This window comes from Corylus avellana, chromosome 9 (assembly GCF_965113065.1).
Source record: "Corylus avellana chromosome 9, dhCorAvel1.hap1.2, whole genome shotgun sequence".
In the NCBI taxonomy this organism is placed as follows: domain Eukaryota; kingdom Viridiplantae; phylum Streptophyta; class Magnoliopsida; order Fagales; family Betulaceae; genus Corylus; species Corylus avellana.
The window spans coordinates 18,643,542-18,662,301 of record NC_142498.1 but is presented as its reverse complement, the minus strand read 5'-3'; the positions used below and the strand labels follow the sequence as shown (position 1 = coordinate 18,662,301).

At 34.8% G+C, this 18,760-nt stretch overlaps 3 protein-coding genes across 4 annotated transcripts; all 3 read right to left on the bottom strand.

Moving 5' to 3' along the window:
- Positions 1 to 1,085: 1,085 nt before the first annotated feature.
- Positions 1,086 to 1,590, bottom strand: LOC132190507 (uncharacterized). The gene has a single exon (XM_059605518.2). The coding sequence runs from the start codon at positions 1,545 to 1,547 to the stop codon at positions 1,119 to 1,121; it is 429 nt and encodes a 142-aa protein (XP_059461501.2). The 5' UTR covers positions 1,548 to 1,590; the 3' UTR covers positions 1,086 to 1,118.
- A 3,072-nt stretch (positions 1,591 to 4,662) lies between these two features.
- On the bottom strand, positions 4,663 to 12,694 carry LOC132189077 (Clathrin adaptor complexes medium subunit family protein). Its single transcript, XM_059603580.2, has 13 exons — positions 12,515 to 12,694; positions 11,971 to 12,065; positions 10,594 to 10,797; positions 9,974 to 10,090; positions 9,730 to 9,858; positions 8,055 to 8,181; positions 7,637 to 7,740; positions 7,397 to 7,501; positions 6,763 to 6,857; positions 5,842 to 5,929; positions 5,642 to 5,702; positions 5,418 to 5,491; positions 4,663 to 5,013 (listed from the first exon to the last, which is right to left on the bottom strand). The coding sequence occupies exons 1-13, from the start codon at positions 12,570 to 12,572 to the stop codon at positions 4,915 to 4,917; spliced, it is 1,356 nt and encodes a 451-aa protein (XP_059459563.2). The 5' UTR covers positions 12,573 to 12,694; the 3' UTR covers positions 4,663 to 4,914.
- Positions 12,695 to 14,562: 1,868 nt separating this feature from the next.
- LOC132189078 (beta carbonic anhydrase 5, chloroplastic) lies at positions 14,563 to 18,182 on the bottom strand. 2 transcript variants are annotated; one of them, XM_059603581.2, is made up of 10 exons: positions 18,068 to 18,182; positions 17,676 to 17,818; positions 17,464 to 17,516; positions 16,495 to 16,656; positions 16,356 to 16,404; positions 16,069 to 16,182; positions 15,906 to 15,959; positions 15,403 to 15,485; positions 15,188 to 15,293; positions 14,563 to 14,975 (listed from the first exon to the last, which is right to left on the bottom strand). In XM_059603581.2, exons 1-10 carry the CDS (start codon positions 18,138 to 18,140, stop codon positions 14,775 to 14,777), a joined length of 1,038 nt encoding a protein of 345 aa, XP_059459564.2. In that variant the 5' UTR covers positions 18,141 to 18,182; the 3' UTR covers positions 14,563 to 14,774. The 2 variants fall into 2 exon arrangements, with proteins under 2 accessions (XP_059459564.2, XP_059459565.2); XM_059603582.2 differs by having other exon boundaries at positions 18,064 to 18,151.
- Positions 18,183 to 18,760: the final 578 nt, after the last annotated feature.

Here is an 18,760-nt window from a genome sequence, read left to right as displayed (position 1 = left end):
CAGACCCACACAAAAGAAGAGCACAATAATGTTACATTGTATCGACCCAACACCACTGTTCATCGAGCTTCAATGAACAGAATGATTTCAGCTTTAAATGGTGGGTCAAGCTCTCACTATATGTTCATCCTACATCAAAATTGTATGCTAGTGGCCAACTTGCGGTATCAAAAGTAGCCCTCAAACTTTGAAATCAAGTGCCTCTGACTCTGACCCAGTAAAAGAAAGACTTTTATAAAATAAAGGGGAGAAAAATCGACCACTGCTGTGCTAGGTTTTTCAAAAATTTGGTTTTCTTTGACGAGAGGAAAGTTGAAGAGCTCGTTGAAGCATTCAAACTTATGGAGAAGTGGAGGCAAGTGCAGGTATTATTGAATCTTGACCATAGGTTTTACTAATTGGAGATATCCAGTTACTTTACTAGGAGTGATATTTGGCCCACTGGCGTGCTTGAACAGTAAGCACTCCGGTGTTAAAATATTATAAAATATTATTAAAATAATATTTTAACACTAGCGTGCTTACTGTTCAAGCATATTGAAGGGCCAAATATCACTACTGGTTACTTTACTATCCGGATGTAAGCGGTATCCTTAATAAATGTCTTCTTTATCTTCTCACTTTCTCACATAAACTCTTATCTTCTAAAAGTCTAAAAATGCGGATTTAGATTGAATTTTAAGTGTTTCATTAGCCTGACATCTTTTTTTTTTAAAAAAAAATATATATATATATATATATATTTTAAAGTTGGATACACTAAAATTGAGAGTTTTTTTAATTTCATGAATGTGATTGCAAGTGTGATGAAAATTCGGGTGAGTTAAGTGAAGTTTTCCAAAAATAATTTATAAGCACACTTTAGCATGAAAATCGGCAGTCGATGGCGAGGAGACTAACCCAAATGCATATATGTAAAATTCAAATAGAACAGATATTACATATCCCTTTATGAAGGGGAATAGGACCCTTACAAATACATGACAACGCAAAGCAATTCGACAAACATGAAGAAAACATAAATGGGGGGACTACTTGAACCAAATCCATGCACAAAGCACTCGGGCGTATCCCCATATATTCAGGAAGACGTAATTTAAAATGATCAGCATGAGACCTCAAGGGTTAGAAGTTGAATGGGGTATATCCTTGGGAAGGCTTGGGATAGTAGGCAATATGGGCTTTGGCAACTCTGGGAGATGGGGCAGAGATGGCAATTCGGGCAGTTTTGGCACCTCCAGCTTTGGCAAAGTAGGCAGTTCAGGCTTTGCAACATGAGGCAAAGTCGGTAGCTCGGGTTTAGGCAAAGTTGGTAGCTCGGGTTTCAGCAGGGTTGGGATGTGAGGAAACGGCGGAAGTTCAACCTTAGGTAGTGGTGGTAATTCAAGTTTAGGCAAGCTTGGAATTGTAGAAAGAGGCAGTGGTTCTGGCTCAGGAAACTCAGGAACCTCAGGCAAGTCTACAAGGAGGCGAGAGGCGAGAACTTCATTGCCAAATACTAGCACGGTAGCCAAAAACAGAATGCACAAATTCTTGTGACAATTCATGTCTGCAATACCTATTAGAATTGGCAATTCCAAAGAAAGTTGAGCTTCTTCCAAGAATGGTTTGAAAGTAAAGATTCACAATTAGCATTTTATAGAGGGATGGAGGAGATTGAAGATAGGCTGGGTGGTTGCGAGAGCTGTCTAGTGTTGGTGGAACTGCTCATCCAGAACACAAATTATTAAACTGTTAGGTAGAAGGGCTTGCCATATGTAGCAAAAATCTACATTGGAGTCAATGGAAGTTCATCTATTTGATCTTAGCTTTCTTACAATATCATCTTTGTAAAGGCTTGAGATCAAGTCATCCCTACTCTTAACTCTTCACAATGTTATACATCAACACTCAATTAACTTCTGGCTTAATATCTTGCCAAGTGCATCGTTGGATTACATGTCCTCTATTATATTTTGCCATGCATGCTAAATTTCATATTAATTTAATGTTATTTATTATTCAATCCAAGACCATTTGTTTAGCAGATTCTTAAAATATGAAACACAATTTTGAACATCTTTCAGATTAGGTAGTTTTTAGCCTTCAATCATCTTACTTTTGGTAAGCATAATAGGCTTGTAGTTTTGTATAATTAGGTTCGGGTCGACCTGAATGAACCTGTTTAATTAAACGAGTAAACTCACTTAACTTACGGGTGACCCACATAACCGGTATAAATTTATTTTAAACTTTTTACATTTAATTTCATATACAGGTCGAAAACTGATCAAATAAGTTGTGTTTAGGTCAACCCAACACGACTTGTTTATTAAACTGGGTATTGGGTCATGTCAAGAATTTGGGTTTTAACCCGTTTAACTAAATCAGTCAAGTTCAAATTGTCCTATATCAATTTTACCCATGAGTAGGCTCGGGTAAAATAATATAATAAATATATGTAAAGAATATGCAGACGAAAATAACTTATATATATATATACATAAAGAATGCAAAAAGCTGGCCTAGAAAAAAGAAAAAGGCTGCTTCTAGGTTTCTCATTGGAAAAGCAAAGAAAAATTTAAAAAGATGAATCCTTTTAATGTTTATTAATTAGAATGATAACAATCTTTGGCTCGTATCTGTGTTCTTAATACAACATATTTTCTGCTGTAAATTTTTGTTAGTGAAATGTAATTTATACCACTGCAGGATCAACAATTCTTATCTCTAATTAATCACCTTTTCTTTATTTTTTTTCTTCTTGAGATTATTACATCAGAGAGGACGAAAGAGGAGACGGAGATTACATAAACAAACTCATAAAAAGGGTTGAGTAACTCAATAATAAGCCCTTAAACAACGTACACGTAAACAAATTTTTTTTTTTAAAAAAAGTTCATTTGACACGACCATATAAATTCTTGAAACAAATGCGAAAAAAAAAAGAAAAAATTATTGCTAATTAAGACAGTAAAAAGAAGCAGTAAAAATTGACATTTGGCCCACCGGCGTGCTTGAACAGTAAGCATGCCGGTGTTAAAATATTATTAAAATAATATTTAAACAGTAAAATAAAATATAATTTTATAATATTTTAACACCGGCATGCTTACTGTTTAAGCATGCCAGTGTGCCAAATATCACTACTAGTTTCTTTACTATCCGGATGTAAGCGGTATCCTTAATAAATGTCTTTTTTATCTTCTCACTTTCTCACATCTTATCTTCTAAAAGTCTTAAAAATGCGGATTTAAATTGAATTATAAGTGTTCCATTAGCCCGACATTTTTTTTTTTTTTTTTTTTAAGTTGGATACACTAAAATTGAGAGTTTTTTAATTTCATGAAGGTGATTGCAAGTGGGATGAAAACTTAGGTGAGTTAAGTGAAGTTTTCTAAAAATAATTTATAAGTACACTTTAGCATGAAAATCGGCGGTTGATGGAGAGGAGACTAACCCAAAAGCATATATGTAAAATTCAAATAGAACAGATATTACATATCCCTTTATGAAGGGGAATAGGAACCTCTATTACAAATACATGACAACACAAAGCAATTCGACAAACATGAAGAAAACATAATTGGGGGGACTACTTGAACCAAATCCATGCACAAATCACTCGGGCGTATCCCCATATACTAGATTTAGGAAGACGTAGTTTAAAATGCTCAACATGGGAACTCAAGGGTTAGAAGTTGAATGGGGTATATCCTTGGGAAGGCTTGGGATGGTAGGCAATGTGGGCTTTGGCAACTCTGGGAGATAGGGCAGAGATGGCAATTCGGGCAGTTTTGGCACCTCCAGCTTTGGCAAAGTAGGCAGTTCAGGCTTTACAACATGAGGCAAAGTTGGTAGCTCGGGTTTAGGCAAAGTTGGTATCTCGGGTTTCAGCAGGGTTGGGACGTGAGGAAACGGCGGAAGTTTAACCTTAGGTAATGGTGGTAATTCAAGTTTAGGCAAGCTTGAAACTGTAGGAAGAGGCAGCGGTTCTGGCTCGGGAAACTCAGGAACCTCAGGCAAGTCTACAAGGAGGCGAGAGGCGAGAACTTCATTGCCAAATACTAGCATAGTAGCCAAAAACAGAATGCACAAATTCTTGTGACAATTCATGTCTGCAATACCTATTAGAATTGGCAATTCCTATAGAGGGATGGAGGAGATTGAAGATAGGCAGGGAGGTTGCGAGAGCTGTCTAGTGTTGGTGGGACTGCTCATCCAGAACACAAATTATTAAACTGTTAGGTAGAAGGGACTTGCCATATGTAGCAAAAATCTTCATTGGAGTCAATGAAAGTTCATCTATTTGATCTTAGCTTTCTTACAATATCATTCTTTGTAAAGGGTTGAGATCAAGTCATACCTACTCTTAACTCTTAACAATGTTATACATCAACACTCAATTAACTTCTGGCTTAATATCTTGCCAAGTGCATCGTTGGATTACATGTCCTCTATTATATTTTGCCACGCATGCTAAATTTCATATTAATTTAATGTTATTTATTATTCTATCCAAGATCATTTGTTTAGTAGATTCTTAAAATATGAAACATAATTTTGAACATCTTTTAGATTAGGTAGTTTTTAGCCTTCAATCATCTTACTTTTGGCAAGCACAATAGGCATGTAGATTACCTCACAATCGAATGGTGTTCGGCAAAATATCAGAAAAATGTATAATTTGAAATTTTGAACCAAACCCCTTTTACTCATATCAAAAAGGGTTCTTTAAAGGACACTATCTGTTTAACCAACACAGCTACCTGTAGAGACAGGAGTCCATTTTAGATAAAAGCAACTGGCAGAAGGACCAAATGAAAATAACCAATGCAAATTCGATACATATTTCAACTAGAATGATAAGCTAGTAAATGTATAGCCAGAAAAGGAAAGAAAGAAAACCAAGTGTAGGGGGAAGCTTTAACTGCATCATATACGAGCAACGTATGAATTGGCCTGAGTAACATATCTCACCCACCTATAGGGATTATGAGTTCCAGATTTCTTTGCTATCTGCAAGTATTTCACCTGCATCAAGGAAAACATATGAGCAACCGAGCATCTACAGAAGAACTCAAAAGGGGATAGATGTTTTTTGAATATATTTATGATGTTAACCCACACCAAACTCTAAAGTAAATATTTATAATGATGATGCAACAAAAAAAGGGGATAGATGTTAGAGCGTCAAGGAATCATAATCAAGCTTCTAACCCAGAGAACACATGCTCAGATATGCAAACAGGACCAAATCACAGAGCAAAAGCATAAAGGAAAAAGATTAAACAGAACATTCAAACTAATGACAGCAAAACAATGCAAATAATGTTAGTGCTGTAATCCACTCATGGGTTCAATGTGCAGGTGTAAACCACTTAGTTGCTAGCAATGAGTATAGTATAGCCAACTACCATAATCCAAGACCGTCTTACCTGAAGCTTTGAAGCATTATACATTGGTATCGTGAAAGTCATGCTAACTGGTCCAGATTCTTTTGTGATGTTTCCTATTGTGAACAGTAAAAGTTGCACAGATAGGGAAATAAAATAATCTTATTAAATCAACAAGAAATTAAAACACAAAAAATTCAACTTACTGGGAGCATCAACTAAGATATTTAAATTGAGCCAGATCAGGGGAGAATGATAAATCCTACCATGTGATTCCGGAGAAAATGTCAGCTTTGCACGCAGAGTATGTTCAGATCCACCAACAATCTGTTGTTTATCACACTTATCAGAAATGTTTTTTGCACAAGGAAGCTTAATAATTGCATTCAAAAGGCGAAAACTTGCTCTACTAATAGACTATGAAATTATGCAATAATGCCATGAGAGCATTGATAAGAAATTTTGCCTTCTTTAAACCCCATTCAAGTCTCTTATTTGCTTCCTTGAAATCCGTTGTTTGTCCAAGTGCTCCAGGTTCCAACTCAAAACTAGCTCTGAAATAACATCAATTGAGAATTAAATCAGTGCACATTTATACTGTAGTACAGCGTTTTCAGGTCAACCATTATGGTCTGTCTGTCATGACTCTTGATTTAGTAAATGAGGAACCATCTCATAACTAGGCACAACCTTCTCTAAACTCTTTGTAGATACTCTGTTTTTCTGTGAAACAACAGAGACTAACGGAGAGCCTGTTTGAGATTGCAATGGGAAATAAAGCTTTCAAAGCCAGCAAGAGCTTTTAAGAAAAAGTTTTATTTTTAACCTTTTCCCAAAAGTGCATTTTAGCATTTTTTTAGAGCAAAAAAGTTAAGTGTTTTTCGAGTTTTTTACCAAACAAAACAGCTTTTTATTTGACAACTTTTTATGTACTAAAAGTATTTTTTAAGCTTCTTAACACAATCTCAAATAGGCTCGAACTATTAAAGCATTCCCACGTGGGGCTGAAGAGACTTTGATGCTTTTTTGACAACAACTTTATTGTAATTGTGCCTCATTCTCTCCATCCACATGATCGTACAAGGTCAATTATCAAATGATTATATGATCTAATGAACATGAAACACAAAAATACTGTAAAAATTTTCATAAATGGAGTTACCACAGTATTTTCTGGATTATATATATTCACCAAGAGGTAAAGCTAATTTCTAGGGTACATGTATAACTTTTGCAAAATTAGTAAATCAAGGACCAAAGCTCAGAAGCTTCAAAAAAATCAAATAGTTTTGCTCAAAGGTTTATCTAGTCAACAACTCCATCTACCTCTCATCCAACAATAGAGAGATGGTATAGAATATAATACAGGGAAGGTGTAGAATAGTACCTGGTAGTATATTTTGGTAGCGGCATCATAACCATAATTGTGTTTGCAGTAATGCTTGAGGAGAAATCAGCACGTACTTTAATAATCACTTCAGCCTACCATTGCATTGTTCCATATCAGAGTCAAAGAATGAACATAAGCAAAGGATATTACCATCATAAAAGTACTAATTTTATATAACAATGTCAATTTTTTTTTTTTTTTTTGATAAGTAAAAATGTATATATCAAAAACCCAAAACGGCGTAACACAATTACACACGAAGTGCAAGAACAGAGCGCCGAAAAGCACCCAAGAAAAACCCTAGCTCACAAGGAGCACCCACAAGAGACCCAAATAGACCCGCTGAAGAACCCTCAAAAGCAAACACCCACAAAAACACCCTAGACAAATAGCTACAACCCAATACCCAAAACACCTACAAGAAACACCCTACACGAAGGCCTACACCCCAAAATTAGCCTTTGACCCTGCGAAGGCCTACAATGTCAAAAATAAAACCCATAAAAGTCAGAAGAAAAAATTTGACATACCGGCCATTGTAAAATAGAGAAAAAGCACCCATTATTATGACATAAAAATATTTGTTTTAGCATTTTCAATGGTAATCATTGTAAACGAGGGCAGTATTAACCTTAAGGGCTCCTGCTTCTTCGATCAAAGGGTTAATACGAAAAGGAGGCTTGAACTCTTGAGTCAACCGGTAGTTCATGACGGTAAATTCACCATCTGGCGGTATCTAATAGAATTAGCATGATGAAGCACCATTTTAGACAACAGGAACCAGTAAATTAAACAATAAACATCTTCTTCTTTTTTCATAACTATTCAAACAATAAACATCTGCAAGCTACATTATCTTAACTTCACTCACCAGGCTCAAAGTTTTGTCCATGTCAAAACTATCTAGACGTACAGATTGATGGAAATTACAATCATCCAATATCACTGCTCCAGACCCAGATGAACTCCTGTAATCTGCAACGGAAACCAGCACCACCAAATATATTGGTGAAGTAAGATTTTAAAGTGTGACAAGAATCACTAGGAACATTTTAACAAACATAAGTTCACTATGGACAAGATATAAAAATAAAATGCATTTACCTAAAAAAAATGATTTATCAATCAAAAGCTACACAATTTACATGGAAATATGGCTTTTGAACTTGAATGTTTTACTTGTTGATACATGAAATACTTGAAAGCATCACGAGCATGAAGGAAAACTCAAAATTTTTAACATCATTGTATAAATAAAGTGGTGTAACAGGTAAATCCAAGAGAAATACCATAGCCTGATCCCCCGCCTCTTCCAATGCTCAAGTCATCATTAAAAGCTAAGCGAATTTCTGGATTGCCAGTGAGATAGCTCTTCATTTGAATGGTACCGTCTATCTCAGAAGTCAGTATATACCCCTGTTTAAACAAGTTTAAATTAAATTGATTTGCTCAAAAAATAAAAATTTAATTGATTACAATGGTTTACATACTGATTAACTAAGAAACAATGCAACCAGTATACTAATGAAAGAAATAAAGAAGAGTAATCCAGAAAAATCACCAAAATGAAATGTATGAAAAATGCCAGTTATGATATAATTTTTTTTATAAGAAAATAAAAATATTTCTTATAACTTTAGATCCACATGAATGCATCCAAAAAATTGGTAAATAGAGTCTACGTGAAGTTACAGAACTGAAAGTGTGTGCTGTCACCAGACAGCTGAAATTTAATTAAGACTTTTAAGCAACGGAATTGGGAAGTGAGAAACACATAAAGACACTGGAAATAAAATTTAGAACCAAAGAAGCATTATTAATCTAGGATAAAAGAATCAACAAAGGCATTAATGGACATTACACAAGCAAAGTCGGATTTATAATACGAACTCAAAAGGTGACAAAAAAAGTACAAAGCAAATAGCCATCATAGACTTTGGAGTTATGTCTGCATAAGAAAAAACTGAAAGTTAAGCACACATGATGCTATTTTTTACTGCTTTTAAAAAAAAAAAAATGTTTGAGCCTAAATAAGATTAAGAAATAAAATAACAAATAACATGACATAGTAACATATCATAAGTACAAACAATGGTTAGAAGATGGAAGAAAAGTAAGAGAAAGAAGATAGAAGATGCAACAGTGATGCTACTATATAGAAAGTTGATGTAACTCATAGTGAGATTTATAAAGGAAGGGTGAGTAATTGAGAGAGACTAAAGAGATAGAGATGAGGTTTGGAAGTGGTTATTTCCAAAACATGTGGGGTAATAGGATATGTTGAGGAGAGATAGACTGGAACTTCGGGAGTGCTTATTTCCTGAATATGCAGGGTGGTGGTAGCATATGGAGTTGCTTGGTTTGTGTGGGAAATGTAATTTCATGTTGAATTATCTATTTCAAACTTATTGTAATTGTTGAATGCTTGAGCTATCCATCATGCAAAGTTGGGGCTTCTTGTAGAACCATGTTGTGACACAGCTTTACCTCAGGTTTGTACAAATAAAAAATATTGATAAAAGGCATAATATACCCTGAGGATTGGTAGAGTGGAGATGGTCAATAATAGAAGCTAAGCTCTTTCTGTTTCTACACTGAAGAAGCAATTGCCTACTCCTAAATAAAGTTTCTTAGAATTCAACAGCACTGGTTTAATGCTTCATTTTGCACAGCACAAAACATGAAGTCAGAGGGGCCATACTACCTGTCTAACCCCTCTCCAGGGGAATTTAAAAGCTCACTTAGTATTAGTATCTCAGTTTTGATATTGGGACCACAAAAGGATTTTGTTTGTCCTGTTACCATCAAGAAAATACACGGGCTTGATTTCGAGGTATTCTCTAGTGCTGATAAACAATATTAACTTCCTTGAGTTGTCCACAATTAGGTCAATTACCACATACGGCAACACTGAAATTAAAATAATCACAAATATTAGAGTCAGATGAAGACACATGTACGCACACTCGAGCTAAAGGTGATGCTGATTTTCTCAATTATATCGACAAAAATTTCCTCCCTCCTCCTACCCCCGGGCTCAGTTGCTACAACAGATTTTGTGACAGCTGTTCCTGGCATTCTTTTCGGCCCTTGCTGCACATATCCAAATTTTAGGACTCAATCAAATGAGATGTGCAAGAAAACAATCAAAACGAAACCACTCAAGTCCCATTTATTATAGAATTTGATCAATCAGATGACATCATACCATGAAAATGGCCGCAGGACCAAGAGATTGCAAACGTGCAGCATCAACCACAATTGGCTCATTAAAAACATAAGACTTCAACATTTCAGTGGATGTTGTTTGTACATAACCAAAATCCTGCCAGTAAACGACAGTCAAACACATCTAAGCCAATATGTTTCAGGAAGTGCTGTCAATCAATAAAAGGAAGCAGTACTATAGGTTCAATGCAGTGACAAAACTTATTTACTGTGGAATGAGAATCTATATTATTTCTTGAACAGAAAGAAAACCACATAACATTCCACAAGAACTCAAGCAATTTATATATACTATACATTGATGCAAAAAATCCAAAATGAATCATTTTCTCACAGGCACTACTCACAACTACTAAGAAGAATATTTGAGGAAAAACGAATAATTCCAAGTACAAGACTACTTTAAATACCCAGAAAGAAATGCTCAAAATTCCTAAACTCATACACAGTGCTTTAACACAAAGCGTAGTAATGGCAATTCATCAGCAAGATTAAGTTACGACATTAAGCGAGCAAAAAAAAAAAAAGGAACACAGCTTTGTACATAAGCTCAATAAATACTAAGACCAAGGAATTAACACAGTAGGAGAGGGTGCTTACAATGACTTCGTCAAGCAGCTCATACACAAGCACAAAATTTTTCCGCAATGAATCTTCATTAAGAATCCCAAGGTAGTCTTTAATGACACGGGCAATCCTTTGTAAAAGCTCCAAGACAAGAGAAGGTGCGATATTAACTCTTGTGGTTGCTACGAACAATAACCCAACAACCTTCACATGAAAGTAGTTTACACCATCCACGTTCTGTCAATGGGGAAGTTGCATCAAAAAGAAAAATCAGCACACTGCACCATATGGGTTACTAAATGACATAGTCTAATTGGAACGATCCAGAGACCCAATACAAAAAATAATAAGCAAATATAAGAAAACAATTTCTATGTGGGTAAAATTTCATATTAAAGAAATCATGGTCAAAGCCATAAAATACTGGCAGTAATAGCATCAAGATACTGAGTAGTGGAGTGGGGCAGGTTTGAGTATTGTGGTCAACTAGAGAGAGCATGAGAAGAGAGGGCCCGCATCGGGGACTGGGGAGGTAGGGGGAATCACATTTTACTAACAACTTTAAGGGTATAATGCAAAACTTAAAGCCATTGTATTTAATGGTTGTATTTGGCCACACTGCAGCAGGATTTCCAAAGTTTTCTTTATTTATGCAGAGCACCTATTTTTGCTTGTATACTTACTTTATTTCAAATGAGAAGCCCACACTAGTTTGAGGGAGCTGGAGAAAATCAACTTTTTTGAGTTATTGGAGATGGTTAGGTTCTCTCCTATGATTTGTCAAGTGCTCTCCCACAAAAGGCAAAAATGCTCACATAGTATTTATTTTTACTATTTTGAGGAAAACTTGTCAATAAACTGATCTAATACTATTAAAAAAAAAAAAAAAAAAAAAAACAACAACAACAACGACAACGACAACGACAACAACAACAAAAGTAATAAAATAAGTAAGGAAGCTTAAGAAACTTAATTAATGCATTCCCCTGAAATAACTCCAATACACAACATTCCATCCTTTCAAGAGTTATAAAATAAACTGAAGTGGAAAGAAAAGAGACAATTATGCTTGAATTGCCAATGCAAAAACGAATATATCTAAGGGAACAACACCAACAATGAGAAATGATTAAAAGAAATAAGCAAAACGAGCTAGATTGATTCACATATCCTAACATGTTTGCCATCCTTTCAAATATTTTCATCAAAGTTACAATTAGAGCTCCCTGGGGTCAATTATATAGCTAATCTCACATATTACAAAACCAATGCACATACACGCTTTTATAATCCATCCACCCAATGTGTGGACTAACTTTCATAATACTGGGGTATCTCATCATATAAATCAGCAGCTCAGCTCCTAAGGAAGTACAATGCTGGACATTCTTTCAGTAAGATAATACCTACAAAGACAGGTGGTGCCTCCTCTTGCCCATCCTCTTTCCAAAACTTCACTTTACGGAAAAATATTTCCGCGCTCCCCTTTTGCACTTCACCACGATCTGCAAAATTGAGGTCAAAATTAACAATTAACGGCCAAACAGAGTCTAACAATACTTCCAAAAATCAGAAAGTTAAATTAATTTACAAGATCGAAGATGACTTGTTGCTTCAAGATATAGAGCTGCGGTTGCTAAGTAAACAATCACTGGATCTAAGAGAGCTTAACTAAAAGAAAATTCAAATGAATAAGGCATAATCCAAAACAGTGTGATGCATATATCAAAGCGCTCGTAAAGCCGTAATGTTCCGAGATCTCATTGAGCACAGATTGCATGCATTGTTAATACATAATTGAAGCAATCAAACAAATTGAACCATACAGCTTGGGTTTGAATTTAGATAGATTCATAGAATGAAGAAGATTCATAAAAAAATCGAAAAAAAAAAAAAAAAACAAAACTGAAAATTTGAGGAATTAGATTAGCGAAGTGAGGATGGGAAGACTCACAGTCGCGGAAGACGATGTTGTCTCCACGCTGCGACAGCACGAACAACTGCGATATCATGATGACTCCAACAGCTCGCTCTTGGTTTTTGTGCGAATTAAAGCCTCGATGGATTGTCAGGGCCAAGCTCAGATTGGCTTCGCTTTTGATTTGTTTCTTCAATCTTGTGTTGGATTTTACGCTTACAGCTATATGCTGCTACTGCACTGGTTGTGCTAACGGCGGATCGTTTAGACTTATCTAGAACGACAACGTTTTGTCCGAAATGGCAAACGTTGACATTAGAGTTTCGTGTCTTTGATTGATGTGTGCACTACTGTAGGGGTTAGCCGCAGAAGGATCCGCCGTTCATTAGAAATTCTTACAAATCAGTTAAAAACTTAAAGTCATGTGTGTTTCTTACAATTTTTTTTTTTTTTTAAGAAAAATGTTAGGCTTTCAAATAAATTTTATTAAAAAATAAAAAATAACAAAATGATGTGGCACAATATAATTGGGTTTTTCAAAATTTAAATTTATCTCATTTTCAATTATATTTTGTAAAAGTTTTTTTATAAGCTCAACATTCCCTTTTGTTTTTTTTAATAGCACTTGCTTCTCACGTACTTATTTATGTCCATTCATTGTTTAGTTTACAATGAAAATGTCTTCCTGAAAACATTTTCCGCTTGGTGTAGTGTAGGCATTCATTGGAAGGGAGTTTGAAGAGAGGATTTATGAATTTTTCGTTCATTTTACTGAATAATCATCTTCACTCCTAACTAATCATTGGATTAATCCTTATTAAAAAATAAATCTAATGGTTAATTTGGATATCAATCTAATAGTTAGTTTGGATATCCTATGTCAACATGTTGATGTAAGATATAGATATAGTATTTAGGGCTCGTTTGGTTCGCAGATTGAGTATTCCGTTAAGAAAATGAATAACTATTACTAGAAATAGAGAAGGGCATAATATAATAATTATTCATATTCTTTAGTTTAGTAACAACATATGTATTCTAATGGGAATTGAACCAAAATTACCAAAATATCCACCATTCTTTTTAAAAATAATAATAATTAATAAATAAATTAAAACCCTAGAATTATAGGAGTGGCCAACCACCCCCAGTGGAAGGCCACCCTCGGTGAGATTCTGGGGTGGCTTAAGCCACCTTTGGCCAAGGCCACCCCCGATGGCCCTGGTGGCCGCGCCACCCCCAGAGGGCATTGCTGGTCCACCGCAAGGCCCTCCGGCTTCTGTGGGTGGCTGGCCACCCACATAATTTTTGTTTTTAATTAATTAATTTATATTTTTTAAGTTTGAAATAAAAAAATTAAAAAAAAAAAGTTTTTTTTTTTTAGGAAAACCTTGTCCTTTCCACAAGGAATAACTATTCATATGTAGATGAGATTAGTCATTCCCATGTGAATAACTAATCCCAAGAATAGACCCGTACCAAACAATAGAATGACTATTCCATGAGAATAATTATTCAATTCCAAGAGTCTATTTCGCAAACCAAACGGACCCTTAACATTATTCTTTAATAAAAGATTCCTTTCCTAAAGGTTCACCAAGAACTTTGCAAGTTAACATGATTTTCTTTCTATTTTTCTATGCCAGACCGTGAAAAGGAATAGGGCAAAGGTCAGCAAGAGTTTACCTTACAATTCAGAGAACAAGAAATAGGAAGAAAATCAACTCAGCTAAACTCAACTTTTTTTGTTGATTTGACCCAACTCAAAATTTTTCAACACAACTAAAATATACCATTAATAAAAATATATAATTAAAGGTGGTGGCCGGACCACCCCTAATCTTGGCGACCCCTAGCAGCAATTTTAGGAGTGGTTCGGCCACTCCAACTATCAAAACCATCCTAAATTTATTTCGTTTTGTTTTATTTTATTTTTTTCATTTTTAATTATATTTTTTATTTATGATCTTTAAACCATCCCAACATAATCTTAATTCTTTTTTCTCCTCCATAATCACAATTAAAAAAAAAAAAATTGAGAAGAATAAATAAAAATCACATATTCAAACAGTTGAGAGGGTTAATGATATCTCTAACCAATGGTTCAATTCTCCACTGAGATATAGAGGAAGGGCAATTAATAGCTTGGACCTGATTTTACTTTCTTGTTACAGACATAGAGATAAATTACACAATTTCAACTGCATTAAGAATCACAAATTAGTTTTTTTATTTTTTTTCACAAAAAAAAAAAAAAAGAGTTCGTAACAGTGAAGCCCAGCTTGTGGAAGACAAGTCAACACCAAAAAGCTTGATCTTTGACAGAGCAACTGCCCTCTTCTCCAGTGCTGCTTCCCTTCAAATCAAGAGTCCACTTCTCAAATGTACAATTGAGGAAATCATAATACCCTCCATGAATAGAGAGCGACTCTTTTCTGACCCTCTCTTGTATCCACGGGTATGTAAGCAAGTTCAGTAATGAACGGTTGATTGATTCCTGGTCAACACATTTTAACAACAATTACTTCCCTGATCAACATGTTCTGAGACTCAAAATCTGTACCACTTTTATCATTCTTCTAATATCAACTCACTCATAATCTTTATTTTCAAAAGCTTTAGGATAAATCGAATCTAGTTGATCAAAATATCAAGTAATATTACATTATGTTATAGTCTAGGGAGATTGTAATGTAAAAGAAAGGGAACCTTCTCGCAGTGTCTGCATTGCTGGTCAAAGCTGAAGTGGGCTGCATCAGCTTTTGTTTTTAACTTGGCTACTTTCCCATTAGTGACCCACTTTTTAAGAAAGCTTCTGAAAAGAGAAATGAACTGGAATAAGAAATTGAGTAAAAACTACAATTAAGATTTTAACAGAAATAATGATTGTAGCCACAAGTACTTTAGAAGTTGTATAACCAAACCTTGAGTCCACATCATCTTGCATGCTCATAAGGGTTTGTATTCCAGCACAGCTACTGTGACCAATGACTAATATATTTCCAACCTGGAGACGTATTTTAAACAGTAAACAAATATAGGCATCTAAATGGAAGTGATTCAACAACTCTAAATAATTTTACACAGGAAAGGAAAACCTATACACAAAGTTTTATCCTGTAAGTTTATCCAATTATAAAGAAAACATGCAGCATATTGTCCAAAAGTTCCATCAGCATTGTGTACAGTGTTATAAATGAACCACAGTAATTGTTATAATTCTGCAGGCTCAATTTCCTTTTCCTATTTCAGCTTAAAGGCATTGCTTTTTCACCAACTTCAATTCATTCTAGAATTTATTTGCACTGTCCATCAAATTCTTGTTAAATTTCATCTTCCAGAATTTCACACAATATTTTTTAATGTTAAAATACTCCACTCTTTGTCTGTTTTTTTTTTTTTTTTTGGAGTTAAACTCTTCACTTACTTCAAGAGTGTTTACCGCAAACTCGAGAGCAGCATTAGTTTCTGATGGTCCATTCTGTAAAAAGATAAAACATAAATAAAATTGTTATATTTGACTACGACAAAATCAATTCAAATGTTCAGTTAGCAGTACATAACATATTAGTGAAATTGCAGCGCAATACCTCAAGTGGAGGAACAAGATTTGCAACATTCCGAATCATAAAGGCTTCTCCAGGTTCAAACCCAAGGATGTTAGAAGGGCATACCCTAGAGTCTGCACAAGCAATTACCATAAACTGTTCTGGCATTTGTCAGTTAACATATCTACTCAATCTTATTCGCAACAACATGGAGCAGCGTAGAAAGCCGATAGGAAAGACGTTGTACTGTATCTACCTCAAAAAATAAATAAACAGATAAAGTTTGTAGTGCATCAAGAACAATTAGCAGTATCGAGTTTGTTTACCACCTTAGGGTATTGGACTTCAGCAAGATTTTGAAAATGCTCCAACTCCTTTCTATTCAAAGCATAAGTCAGTTAACAGGTAATAGGCAAAGTAACTTTCTTATAGCCAGGAAACCTCATATGTAAACTAAATGCTACTCACATATATTTCTGCTCCTTGAAATTAAGAAACCTCTGTTTCATTTCACCAAACAAGTCCTGGCCACCATCAGTTTTGCCCACATTTTTCACTTTATAGTTTATAAGATCCTGTGCAAGTCCAGGAGAATTGCTCGAAGCTTTCAGTCTTGAAACTAGGTTTCTCCTGCAGATAGAGGAGCCAAATATTTCAGGGATAAACTAGATTTACTATAGAAAGTTCAGTTCAGATCCTCAAGTTAAAATTTTCACAGAACAAAATATTTTAAGTAAAAGCGGACACATCCTTATCTTTTGGGTCAGCAACAAAAGCAACAGTTGAATTGATGTCTGCAATAATAAGAGTGCCAGACTCTTAGCAATCAAAACTAGATATTGCAATTCATGCAGTAGAGATCTAGATTTGTCTTACCATGAACAACGTCAACTGAAACCGTCAACAGGTTTAATGTGTGAAAACACCATTGGGGAAGAAAAGAAAGGATAGAGGATGATTGTAAATTAATGCATAGACAGACAAAAAGATGATGTGACTATTTGATAAACTAAAATGACTAACTATGAACACATAAAACAATAGGACTTGACCATCCAGAATCTGTAGCAACACTTAGAGCAAGCCTATTGTGCAATGTGCAATGCGCAATGCAAGACCTCTGAATCAACAAATCAATGCACTGCTAATTGCAGATGAAATTAGTAGCAACAGAAGGCAATTAATGAAACAGAAAAATCAGAGAAATTGACCTTCATCCACATGCACAACTTCTTCCACAATTTTTTACAGAGACAGACTGCACATAGCAACTCAAATCCATTCATTTTAGAAACTTCCCATATTTTTTCCTTTCCCAGTTTCCCATCTTTCTTTGAAACATGAATCGTAATTTTACAATTGCAGTGATAAAACCAAAAGCCCATCACGAGAAAATTGAATACTTTGTACTAATCAATCATAAATAAACAAGCTTACTCCACTGAAGGCAGTAATGCTAAATGGGCACCCTCGTCCTTCGCGAATTTGGTCTGGGAATTAAACATTCGCGGAAGAACATTAGATTAACACTTAATAGGAAAGAAATTGGCAATCTTTAAACTCAAAAGCAATATTCTTTCAAAAAGGCAAGACAGGTTATTTAACCCTAAGAACAAGAAGAAACAGAGGACAAGTGTGGAAGAACTCACTGTGCTTGGATTAGGAAAATTTCTTCGAGAACCCACAAAGGAATAGCCAAAACCAGAAAAGGGTGTGCAGTGAAAGGAGTCGCCAAAGACCATGGCTGAGCTTAGAGCTACCATTCTTGAAATGAACGTCCGCGTTCTATAGCCTGTGTAATTTTTTTTGAAGTAATTTTTCGAGGTTAGACGATTAGTAGGATTTAGGATCACGTGCTTACACACATGGCTTAGCATAAATAAATTTAAAAAGAAAAAAAAAAAGCCCCAATAGTCGCTTCAATAAAATGTCATGGACAATTAAAGCATTTTTTTTTTCTTCAAAATAATAATAAGAGAGAGAGAAGGAACAAAATTCCAACAGTTTAACAAACAGAAAATATTAAAAAGATATTACTGACGAATTTGGCAGATCATCTCTGTTATGGCCTTTGCATTTGGTGCCTTTGACTTAAAAGCCATATATGTAATCATCTTTATCAAATAAAGAAGAATATGAAATATGTATCTTATGTTATTACTCGTTGGTGGTTGGCTGTGTAGCTATGAATTTATAGTTGAGAGTTGAGAGATAAGGACATGGCATGATATGGGCAAGAAAGACATACTTATCCAGCTAGCAAGACCAATACGTGGAACAGTTTTCTTTCATTATTGGCTGGCCTTTTCCCGTCTGAGGATGGAACTATACATGACATGTCTTATTCAAGGATGTCTTTTAGCTTGGCTGCCCTCTCGGTCCTGATCACGATAGCTACTCCATTTCACAAATTAATCTCAAGAAAATATAGCGAAAATGTTATTTAATACACTGATATATGACTGTTATATAATTGAAATGACGTGTAATATAAATTAAAATTTTCTTTTGTTACAAATTATTGTTGGTTCAAAGATTAATTTTTATTGTTACGTTATTATGATTGTACAACAGTCATATAACAATATACTAAGTAACATTATTCTAATCATAGACTCGTATTCGTACAAAAATACAAAACAATTAACACCACGTAGCTTAGAGCCTCTCTAAAATAAATCTCAAAACCCATCCTCTTAACTTTATGGATCTTTTTTCTTTCTCTCTTTTTTTT